This window comes from Salvia miltiorrhiza, chromosome 4, assembly GCF_028751815.1.
Source record: "Salvia miltiorrhiza cultivar Shanhuang (shh) chromosome 4, IMPLAD_Smil_shh, whole genome shotgun sequence".
Classification (NCBI taxonomy): domain Eukaryota; kingdom Viridiplantae; phylum Streptophyta; class Magnoliopsida; order Lamiales; family Lamiaceae; genus Salvia; species Salvia miltiorrhiza.
Window position 1 is genome coordinate 28,138,086 of NC_080390.1, and position 11,781 is coordinate 28,149,866.

An 11,781-nucleotide genomic window follows, 5' to 3' on the forward strand; every position below is an offset into this window, starting at 1 on the left:
TTGGGTGAAGATGCACAGAGATTGAGAGACCAGGAAGACAAGGGTTCGATACACGCAAGCCACAGTGCAAAGTGTATCCAATTCTACAAATTATAGGAAAATGTGTGCCTATATACATAGCCAGTTTTCAATATACAATACAGACGAGCAAGCACAAAAGTGTGAAGAGCTCGAGAAACTAATCATGTAGAGCGATCGTCTGATCGATTGGTATGTTCTTTCTGTGTCTCCATGAAGCTTGAATACGTCGAGCTGCGAGCTTTCTCCAATGAGGCGATATATATCTGTATTATGTTATGAGCATGAATATGCTAGCTATTTAAGAGATTTGATTGATGAAGGTGAGATAGCTGTACTCAAAATCCTAGTCGCATCATCAATTTATGAATCTTGGTTTATATATATATGCATTTCATGTATAATGTGAAGAAGAGAAAGCATACCTTGCAGCCATTATGATGCGTGGTGTGTTAATGAATCTTGCAAAAAGGCTCACAACTTCTTCCAGATCTGCAGCTCGCAATACCAATGCTTCTACATTTGTTAAACATCGAACTAGATTGTCGCTCAACAATATTGGCTCTGCACTCCTCATTCCTCGTCCATCTGCATGCGTGTGTGTGTGTGAGCGAGAGAGGCTAGTTACAAATACTTGAATCGAGCTTGTATATATAAGCATTTGATACAGTGTGTTAATTAGTTTCTACTCATGCTATTCCATAATTCTAAATCTTAAGAGTTATGATCGTTCTTGAAACACCAAGCCATTGCTATATTAAATTAGATGAAACACCAGAAAGATTGCAAATATGGCACTCGTAATATGTGACAGACTGACAGACTCGAGTTGCAAGTCCAAGAAAAATTAAAATAGAATAGAACCTGTATTTACAGAAGAATTCGCGAGGCACCAAGGAAGGAGTGTTTCTCCACAAAAATCCCCTTCTGACAACGGAACTGTAGTAAATTCATCCACAAAGATGCTCTCCATCTTTCCTTGAATTATGAAAACAATTTTATTGACACAACCACCGGGATAAAGCATCGTGCTGCCTCTGATATATGTTTTTGTTCTTAGCCTTTCACATATAGCATCTATTACGCGTTGATCCAAAAACTGTAAAATCTGGAGCTGCCATGAACAGAAAATATAGACAAACAATACATCAAGGATACTCTTCTACTAGAAAATCACTCTCAAGCTTTAATCAAGACAAGATAGTTCTGATTTTCATTCTTTTCTTACACCAGACACTATCATTTCATAAATTAAATGATGAAAAATATAATAGAAGATAGTAGTTAGTAGTCACCATCCTTTTACGCCTAGATACATCAAGTATTCCAAAACTTTGCAATCATATGAGATCTTCTGAGGCATAATTTTAATTGTTCCTCACCAGAATAACACAACCATACCAATTTTATTTTATTTCTGAAAAATGGAACTTACTTTCTTAACAAATCTAAAGAGATGATGACGTATATCCCTTTGAAGGTTTTCTGGTAACTTCTCCATCAGCATTTCTTCATTGAACATACTAGTGGCAGCCCAATTAAGACGCTCGGCTTCTCGGACTTGCCTGCAAGGTACAGACTCCTAATTAAGTGCTGCTTACCATCTCAAATGCATGTTAACATTTGTTTACAAAACAACTCTACTTTTAGAGAGTTTTTCCTCTCAGACCACATTGATATACATAGACTGATAGAAGTGGTATTGAAAGTGGATAGCTTCAGGTTTACAACAACATAGGGTAGATAAGTATTGGTGGATTTAATGGCAAATTTTTAAGCCATTGAGAAAAATATACTTGTAGCCTGGCTAAAATAGATGTTATGCTTTTGAATGAATGAGAAATAAGCTTATGCTGTCAAAACTTCTCCCACATTAATGACTTTAGTACCTCAACAATGTATAAACGTATATAGAAACATTGCATCAAGTGAAGATGAAAATGGAGTTAACACTACAAAAGGAGAGGATAAGAATAACTGAGGATGACCTTCTCAGTTCTTCTGGAAAGCGACAATGGTTCATCCACTGCTCGACATAACGGCGCCTTTCTAACTTTCTGTGAAACCCATTAATCAAAGCTAGTTTTTACAACTTGAGAAGATATATGTTCAGCTGATAAAAGAACTAAGATACTAATATAACATAATCTTGACATTCTTTTTATTATCTGAGGCATTAAAATGAGCTTGATGAGCATAGCAAGATGTTTTGTCTGATTTTAAGAAAGATCTTACAAATTTGATGTTTGACCAGTAGGATTTGATGCGCTTTTCAGCAGAGGTTGAAGAGCTTTTACTACAATGCTCATATTTGGACGGAAACCGGCTTCATATTGCACACACGAGATAGCAAGTGAAGCCATCTGTTTTATGCAAAACTTATCAGACTTACGAAGACATAAAATTCTGTTCACATAGAGAATATAACTGATTTACCTTAGCAACTGCCTTAGAAGGGTAGTCTCCTTTCAATCTAGCATCAACATAGTTTCTTACCTTGTCTTCACTGAGATTTGCCATTGCCTGGTTCACAAAGTCTGTAAGATCAACTAGTAACTAGATGGAAAATAGAAGAAGGAAATTCGCACGGCAATTTAAGAAGGAAACATAGTAGGAAAATGATCATTATGAAAATTGCATACCCATGTCACAAGATCCTGCTCTCCCCCTTCCTGTGTATTATTAACAGGTTTACGTCCAGTTAGAAGTTCCAGAAGTACAACGCCAAAGCTGTAAACATCACTCCTCCAGCTTTGCTGGCCACTAATTATGCATCTAAAAAGAAAAAGAAAAAGAAAAAAAGGACCTCTAACCCAGTAAAAAACATAGACATTGAATTTGAAACCACTAGCACAATTCACCTGATCTAGGAAAAAGACTAAGAAAGGGGCTTGGCTTACTCAGGAGCATGATAACCAGAGGAATTAAGGCGAGTTGACGTGTCAGGAGCTTGATTTGAAAGATCAACATCAGATACCTTAGCAACTCCATAGTCATCGAAAAGAAGAATGTTGCTGGATTTGATGTCGCCATGAATCCGTCCCCTCAAATGGATGTACTCTAACCCTTTTGCTGCTCCAATAGAAAATTCAATTCTCTGAGGCCACGACAGAGCTGGACCCGGCCCTGAGCCCCTGATGCCTTTCCGTCCTGCATCGACAAATAAATAAATGGGCTCAAGACAAAAAAAATCTGTGTGACCGCTGTAAACGCATGAGTGTGGTAGCTAAAAGAAGCTACTGCGAGTGAGTACGATGAAGATTATGAGAGGATATGTCATACTCATAAAAATATACGACATTCTCTTCAGCAAGCAAAAGTTATCTATATCAGTCACCAATAAATTATGGGAAACTGACCATGAAGGATTTCATGCAGGGAACCATTTGGAGCAAACTCATAAGCCAAGGCTCGCAAATCACCATCCACACAATAACCAAGCAGCTCAACCACATTTTTGTGCTTTACTATAGAAGCCGCTGAAACCTGCATAACCACATATTGAGCAATATATCATTAGTGAGAATTAATATTGTAGAATGTGAATTCATAATTGCAGATATATAAGTAAGGGCTTGAAAGCAAATAACAACAGTTGGAGGGCTTATGTGAAAAGCAGGAAGTTAGTTTGTTTTAACAAACTAACAGAATTCGACTTCGCGCAGAGCATCTTGCAGCTGAATTTGTGAGCTCGTTACTTGATCATTTTGTGAGTTTAAATACTTGATGTAATACTCCTAGATCAGGTTAGAAGTTAGAAGAATTCTCTGAGAAGAAGAGTGAAAAGAGAGTGAGAAAAGTAGTCTTGTTTCAGACTTGAGAGCTGTCATCTCTAGCTCTTTGTTGTGTAATTCTTTGTAACTTTTGATCGTAAATAGTGAAAGTTCTTGGGTGATCTTCCGTGGATGTAGGTTTAACAACCGAACCACGTAAAATCTGGTGTCTTCTTTCTTTGTTTTCTTGTTCAATTCACATCACAAACTTGAGTGTTAGAGTTGGGAGTTGAGAGAGTTTGTTGCTGCGTTTTCTGTATTGCTGCATTGAATTGAGTTGCTGTAATTGTAGTAACATCAATTCCTAACAAAAGTGGCGCCGTCTGTGGGAATCGAAGCAAGGCGCAGCAAGGTGTATTGCGATTGAAAGAAGTAAAATCAGATCTACAAGTTTTTTGGGTGTTTGTTCCAGTTATGGCAGCTGCGAAGTTTGAGACCGAGAAATTCACGGGGAAAAATGATTTTTCCCTTTGGAGATTGAAAATGAAAGCGATTCTTACTCAGCAGGGACTTCTTGGTGCTCTAACAGCCAAGAAACTCCCTAAGGGTGAAGAAGATGGTGGAAAGCATCTTGAAATGATGCAAAAGGCTCACAGTGCTATCATACTTTGGGAGATAAAGTATTGCGTGAGGTAGCCAAGGAGGAGACAGCAGCTGGAGTTTGGGAGAAATTGGAGAGCCTATATATGACCAAATCCTTGGCAAATAGGCTCTACATGAAGAGGAGACTGTATTCCTATAGGATTACAGAGGATAAGGCAATCTTGGACCAATTAGATGACTTCAATAAGGCAGTTGATGATCTTGCAGATATTGAAGTAAATCTTGAAGATGAGGATAAAGCCATTCTTCTCCTGAATGCTTTACCCAAATCATATGATAATCTAAAGGATGCCATGCTCTATGGAAGAGAGGCTTCCATCACTCTTGAAGAAGTGATTAATGCCCTGAAATCAAAGGAACTCCAGAAAGCTGCAGACTCCAAACCGGAAGCTCCAAATGAGAGTCTGAATGTCAAGGGAAAATTCACAAAGGGAAAGTCAAAGAAACCATGGAAAGATAAGCAAAAATCTGGGCAGAATTCAAAAGGGAAGGAGGATGACACCAAAGACAACAGGAAGTGTCATTACTGCCAAAAGCCTGGCCACATAAGGAAGGATTGCTATAGTTGGAAGAGGAAACAAGCTCAAAAGGGAGCTGCACCTGATACTGCTGACATTGCAGAACAACTTCAAGAAGCAAAAGCCTTAAACATAATCTCTTCTAAACCTGGATCTGAATGGATTCTTGATTCAGGTTGTTCTTTTCATATGTGTCCAACTAAATCCTGGTTTTGTGATTTGCAGGAAGAAAGCTTGGGATCAGTGATACTAGGAAATGATGAAGTATGCACTGTTAAGGGAATCGGCTCAGTAAAACTCAAGCTTCATGATGGCTCCATCAGAATGCTAACTGAGGTCAGGTATATTCCCAGTCTCAAGAGAAATTTAATTTCTCTTGGTTTTCTGCAAGCCAAAGGCTATGAGTTTAAATCTGATAAAGATAGTTTGCTTGTGATTAAGGGTTCTAGAACTATCATGAAAGGCATGAGAAGGCATAGTCTATATCATTTGATTGCTTCTACCATAACAGGTGAAAATGAGAACATTGCTAATAATGATACTATGCTATGGCATGCTAGACTAGGTCATGTTAGTGAAAAAGGACTTACTGAACTTAAGAAACAAGGTACTCTTAAGCTACAACATGATATTAAAATGCATGATTGTGAAGCATGTGTATTGAGTAAAAGTAAAAAGCTGTCATATCCAGTAGGTAAACATACTTCCACTGCTCCACTTCAATATGTGCATGCTGACTTATGGGGTCCTTCTAAGACCACCACATTAGGTGGAGGAAACTACTTCTTGTCCTTTGTTGATGATTATTCCAGGAAAGTTTGGGTTTATGTGATTAAAAATAAAACAGATGTGTTTGATAAGTTTGTTGAGTGGTGCAGCCTAGTTGAAAATGAGAAGAATTCCAAACTTAAATGTCTAAGAACAGACAATGGTTTAGAATTTGTATCTGAAAAGTTTCAAGACTAGTGTAAAGCAAAAGGAATCAAGAGACACAAATCTATTCCTGGAAATCCACAGCAAAATGGGGTGGTTGAAAGGATGAACAGGACTCTCTTAGAGAGAGTCAGATGTATGTTATCCAGCTCTGGAATGGCAGCAAGGTTTTGGGGAGAAGCTGTTGCTACTGCAGCCTATCTCATAAATAGATGCCCATCATCAGCAATTGAGTTCAAAACCCCTGAAGAGAGATGGACTGGAAGGCCTGCAGATTACACAAATTTGAGGAAATTTGGATGTCTTGCCTATATGCATATAAAGCAAGATAAGTTGGAACCAAGAGCATTGAAATGTGTAATGATAGGATACCCTAGTGGTGTAAAAGGTTACAAACTATGGTGCATTGAGGCTGGAAAAGGAAAAGCTGTGATCAGCAGATATGTTATCTTCAGAGAGGAGATCATGCCTTTTAAAGGGGGGAACTCTGATACAGATTTTGAGGTGGAGTCTTCAAAGGCTGAAACTAGTTCTGAAAATGCAAATAAGATTGTGGCTGTTAAGGAAGAAGTTGATGCTGAACAAGGAGATGAAGTTTCAGACCAAGGTGGAGATGACCTACATGAATATCAACTTGCAAGAGACAGGATCAGAAGAAGCATCAAACCTCCTGCCAGATTTGCTGAAGCAGATCAGATATCTATCATTTGCATTAACAGTTGCTGAGAAGATTAGCTACCAAGAACCCAAGACTTACAAAGAAGCTATATCTTGCAAAGAGTCAACGTTCTGGATTGAAGCTATGAATGAGGAATTCAGTTCTCTAATCAAGAACAAGACCTGGAAACTTGTTCCTAAACCTAAGACACAAAGGTGTGTAAGCTGCAAATGGTTGTTTAAAAGAAAAGTTGAGGTCATTGATGGAAAGGAAACGTTGAGATATAAAGCTAGGTTGGTGGCTAGAGGTTTTACTCAACAAGAAGGGATAGACTTCAATGAGATCTACTCTCCAGTTGTAAAGCACAGTTCAATCAGGCTATTACTTTCAATAGTAGCTCAGTTTAACCTTGAATTACATGATCAACTGGATGTAAAGACAGCATTCCTCAATGGTGAACTGGTGGAAACTATCTATATGGATCAGCCTGAAGGCTTTAGTGTCCTAGGGAAGGAGTCTCAAGTATGCTTATTACAGAAATCTTTGTATGGGCTTAAACAAAGTCCAAGACAATGGAACAAGCGGTTTGATGAGTTTATGCTGAGCATAAATTTCAGAAGGTCTTCTTATGATAGGTGTGTATATCTTAAAGAAGCTAAAGATGGTAGTTTTGTATATCTACTACTATATGTTGATGATATGCTAGTGGCTAGCAAATCAATGAAGGAAGTGAATGCAGTCAAGAGAGCTTTAAATTCAGAGTTTGATATGAAGGATTTGGGGGAAGCAAGGAGGATCTTAGGAATGGATATTAAGAGGAATAGAGAGAAATCAGAACTTATTCTCATTCAGTCTGATTACATTAGTAAAGTTCTTAAGAAATTCAGGATGCATGAAGCTAAAGCTATTGGTGTCCCACTCCCACAGCAAATCAAGTTGGAGGAAAAGTAAAGGCCACAAACTGACAGAGAGAAGGTGGAGATGGAAAATGTTCCTTATTCGAATTTAGTTGGGAGCATTATGTATACTATGGTCTGTACTAGACCTGATCTAGCTCACTCAATCAGTGTGACCAGTAGGTTCATGTCTAATCCAGGAAAAGCTCGTTGGGAGGCTCTAAAGTATATTCTGAGGTACTTAAAGGGAACTCTTAATGTTGGAATTTTGTTCAAACAACATAATGACAGAAATGGAGAAGCCTTGCATGGATTTGTTGATTCAGATTATGCTGCGAGCCTTGATACCAGGAAGTCTCAAACTGGATATGTCTTTACTTTGTTCAACTCTGCTGTCAGTTGGAAATCTATGCTTCAGTCTGTGGTTGCTCTCTCCACAACTGAGGCAGAGTATATTGCTGTCACTGAGGCAGTTAAAGAAGGATTGTGGCTTAAAGGTATGGTGCAAGAGATGGGAATTATTCAAGGTTCTGTTACTATATTTTGTGATAGTCAAAGTGCAGTACATCTTGTTAAACATCAGGTATTTCATGAACGCTCTAAGCATATTGATGTGAGGCTGCATTTTGTTAGAGATATAGTTGAGAAAGGTGATGTTCAAATAGTTAAAATAGGCACTGGGGATAATGCAGCAGATATGCTTACTAAAGCATTACCTAAAAACAAGTTTGAGTACTGTTGTGAATTGGTTAAGCTTAACTCTCATGAGGAGAGTGCTCTGTCGAAGTGATGTAGCAAGTTGAAGGTGGAGATTGCTGTAGAACTGCACTGATGATTCAAGGTGGAGAATTGTAGAATGTGAATTCATAATTGCAGATATATAAGTAAGGGCTTGAAAGCAAATAACAACAGTTGGAGGGCTTATGTGAAAAGCAGGAACTAACAGAATTCGACTTCGCGCAGAGCATCTTGCAGCTGAATTTGTGAGCTCGTTACTTGATCATTTTGTGACTTTAAATACTTGATGTAATCCTCCTAGATCAGGTTAGAAGTTAGAAGAATTCTCTGAGAAGAAGAGTGAAAAGAGAGTGAGAAAAGTAGTCTTGTTTCAGACTTGAGAGCTGTCATCTCTAGCTCTTCGTTGTGTAATTCTTTGTAACTTTTGATCGTAAATAGTGAAAGTTCTTGGGTGATCTTCCGTGGATGTAGGTTTAACAACCGAACCACGTAAAATCTGGTGTCTTCTTTCTTTGTTTTCTTGTTCAATTCTCATCACAAACTTGAGTGTTAGAGTTGGGAGTTGAGAGAGTTTGTTGCTGCGTTTTCTGTATTGCTGCATTGAATTGAGTTGCTGTAATTGTAGTAACATCAATTCCTAACAAATATGTTTGCTGCTATATCAATGAGCGCAGTTTTACGAGAAAACCTGTGCTAAAAGTACTTGGTCTCCCTGGTTGGTAGAATCGAGCATTTTGATTGCTGCAGCCAGTCCACTTTTGAGTACTCCATGGTATACCTTTCCATTTGATCCCTCACCAATAACACACTTGACATCAAAGTTATCAGTAATCTCTGCTAATTCATATAGTGGGATAGTGGCAGGGACATTGTTATGCAATATTTCTGTAGGACGATCTTCATAATCACCTGATTCACCTACACAAGTTATAGTAGAGAAAGAAAGTTTGTGAATTAATATAATATCATAATATGTGAAGAGGAAGTGTTATACAGCTTTACCTATACCTCTATAACTACATACCAGATGGTTTAACTCTACTCCAAAATGCATCCCACGGCCTAAGTCGTGCTGGTCTCTGTGCCGTGGCTTTTGTCCAATCTTCTCTTTCAGATAGAGGTGGAGACTTAATATTAACAAATCCGATTCTGTTAGTTTTCTCTTTAGAAGTGGATGAATTCTGCTCATCTCTAGGGTCCACTGTGAGCTGTTTACTCAGCTGAGCATTAATCGACGAGTTAGTTTCTTTGTTGTATGAGTGGAGATCATCCACACTCTGTGGCATGGATTTTGAGCCATCCTGCTGCTTAAGAGCACCCTCGAGCTGTAGCACAACTTGAGCCATTGTTGGCCTTTCCTTTGGCTCATCATGCAAGCATCTTTCAGCAACCTCCACAAATGCCTTTAGGCTATCTTCTGAGATTTCACCCCTTAGATCTGGAGCTACAATTTGGTCAGTTTTTCCCTTGCTAATATTTTCTCGAGCCCACTTAGTCAGCAGCCATTCATCCTCTCCGACTCCTCGATCCACAGCCGGTCTTCCACAAAGTACTTCCAGCAAAACCACCCCAAAGGAAAATGTGTCACTTTTCTTTGTTAGTTTACCGGTGGTGTAATAATTTGGGTCCAAGTACCCAAATGTGCCCTTAACTTTTGTGCTAATATGGCTCTGCAATGTTCTCATATTCATGTGTCTGGCCAAGCCAAAATCTGCAACCTTGGCTACAAAATTCTCATCGAGGAGGATATTTGAAGCCTTAACATCACGATGTATGAGAGAGTGGCCAGTGTGAAGATAGTCCAGTCCTCGACCAGCTCCTATGCATATAGTAAGGCGTTCTTTCCACGTTAGAGATGAGCAGTCAATGCCTTTCCTTGAGAGTTTGTAAATGTGATCACTCAACGTTCCGTTGGCCATGTAATCATAAACGAGAATCATTTCTCTATGGTAATAGCAGTAGCCAATCAGGGAAACCAGATTAACATGTCGGAGCTCAGTTAGTGTTTCAATCTCTGTCAAAAATTCTCGTTGCCCTTGGTTCGAGTTTGATCTGAGCCGCTTTATGGCGACAGTCACTTGCCCATTGTCAATGAGGCCTCTATAAACTTTACCAAATCCTCCCCTTCCAATGAGATGTGCATCGCTGAAGTTTTTTGTGGCTAATTGGATCTCAGCCAGTGAAAACCGTCGACAAAGTCGTCCAGCCCTGACTGATGGCATATTTTTCTCCTCTCTGCTTCTACCTTCCCATATTAGACTCAATATATGTACAATAGTATTCACAAAGGCAAGTAATGTTATCACAAAAGTGGCCATCATATTTCTGTGACCAAAACTCTGGATAATCCAGTTTGGTGAACTGGAAGATGAAGGCAAGGGATTTGGACTGGCCAAACTATTGTCAAAGTTGCTCAATCTCAAAACTTCAAACCCTTCAAGGAGTCCATGTCCATCTATGAACTTGCCATTGGATTGAAGACAAATGATGATCTCACGCTTACCATCGCGTTTGAGCCCTTTGATCATCACCATATAGTCCCTATACCAAGGGATGGCATCTTCACAATCCCCTTCTCTGCTCTCAATATCAGCATCAACAATGACACCATTAATGTTGATCTTGAAAGCAACACCTCTCATCTCTGCCATCTCGAGCCCTAGCTCAGAGAAATGGAGCCTAACCAAGTACCTAAATCCCACATCCACTAATGTCCTCCACTCAACACTCTTCACCTTGGTTTCTTTCCTCCTAGAAGCCATCTCCCACATCCCAAAGACACCGTTTGCATCACCGGACGACGAAACAGAATCCTGTTTAAGATTAACTCTCCGGATTATCTCAAGCACAGAACTATTATCAACATTGATCACAGACTTCCCTACCTCTTCAACTCCTACATATCTCCCATGAAAGTAAGAAAGGCTAGCAGGCACCGAGATTATCTCAATGCCGTTTATAAAAGCATAAGTATCCAGAAATTGACTATTTTCAGCATAGAACGTTATACGAAATAGTTGGTGCTCATCAATGCTTATACAGAATTCCTTGAAAAAGTAAGGCAAACCTAGAGCATCAGCAGTAAGAGAAGCACTGAAATTTCCGAGCAGGGTGAAGCCACCAGCTTCAACTTCGAATAAGTCGTTAGAACTTTCGAAGCCCCTATACGACGCCGGATTGAAGTGAAGGCGAAGAATTTTCTGACCTGGAGTCACGTTGAACGCATACGAGAATCGTGAACGAGAGAGTCTCGCTGTTCGGTAAGGAACTGGATAATCATTACCGCCGATTGAGCTGCGGATCACGGTCGCTGCGCCATGCAATTGTAGCGGCGGCCACAGATCTGGCGGTACGTCCCCGCGCCATGCGTTGCCGCCGGCAGCTGTGGAAGCGCCGCTTGATCCGCAGCTAACTGAGATATCGTCAGTGGCGGCTGAGGCTGAGCTGAAAATGAAGAAGAATAAGGAGTAGAAGAAAAACAGCGCCAAAATTGCAGCAGCATGCAGATTGTTCATGCTTCAAGTGGTGTTGCTCTTTGATTATCTTCCTTCACTCATTCATGGAAGTTGAAATTTGGAATATTAAACCAGAAAAGACAAAGAAAATGGAAAATTGCAGTTGACGCACTTTTCTGTTTCCGAATT

General features: G+C 39.5%; 1 protein-coding gene across 3 annotated transcripts; it reads right to left on the minus strand.

Annotated features, from left to right (window-relative positions):
• LOC131019587 (putative receptor-like protein kinase At5g39000) lies at positions 1-11,781 on the minus strand. 3 transcript variants are annotated; one of them, XM_057948164.1, is made up of 13 exons: positions 11,205-11,335; positions 9,162-10,950; positions 8,826-9,055; positions 3,378-3,504; positions 2,919-3,168; positions 2,661-2,793; positions 2,455-2,541; positions 2,254-2,381; positions 2,007-2,075; positions 1,454-1,583; positions 883-1,132; positions 444-606; positions 1-284 (listed from the first exon to the last, which is right to left on the minus strand). In XM_057948164.1, exons 2-13 carry the CDS (start codon positions 10,906-10,908, stop codon positions 179-181), a joined length of 3,420 nt encoding a protein of 1,139 aa, XP_057804147.1. In that variant the 5' UTR covers positions 10,909-10,950; positions 11,205-11,335; the 3' UTR covers positions 1-178. The 3 variants fall into 3 exon arrangements, with proteins under 3 accessions (XP_057804147.1, XP_057804146.1, XP_057804148.1); XM_057948163.1 differs by having other exon boundaries at positions 9,162-11,781; XM_057948165.1 differs by lacking the exons at positions 8,826-9,055; positions 9,162-10,950; positions 11,205-11,335 and adding an exon at positions 3,665-3,796.

Excerpts from the sequence above, each read along its gene's own strand:
- LOC131019587 (XM_057948163.1), bottom strand. The coding sequence starts at position 11,652 with ATGAACAATCTGCATGCTGCTGCAATTTTGGCGCTGTTTTTCTTCTAC. Across the intron at positions 3,505-8,825 it reads ACCAAGTACTTTTAGCACAG|GTTTCAGCGGCTTCTATAGT; the intron begins GTTTTCTCGTAA and ends GTGGTTATGCAG. Across the intron at positions 2,382-2,454 it reads CTTCTAAGGCAGTTGCTAAG|ATGGCTTCACTTGCTATCTC; the intron begins GTAAATCAGTTA and ends TGCATAAAACAG.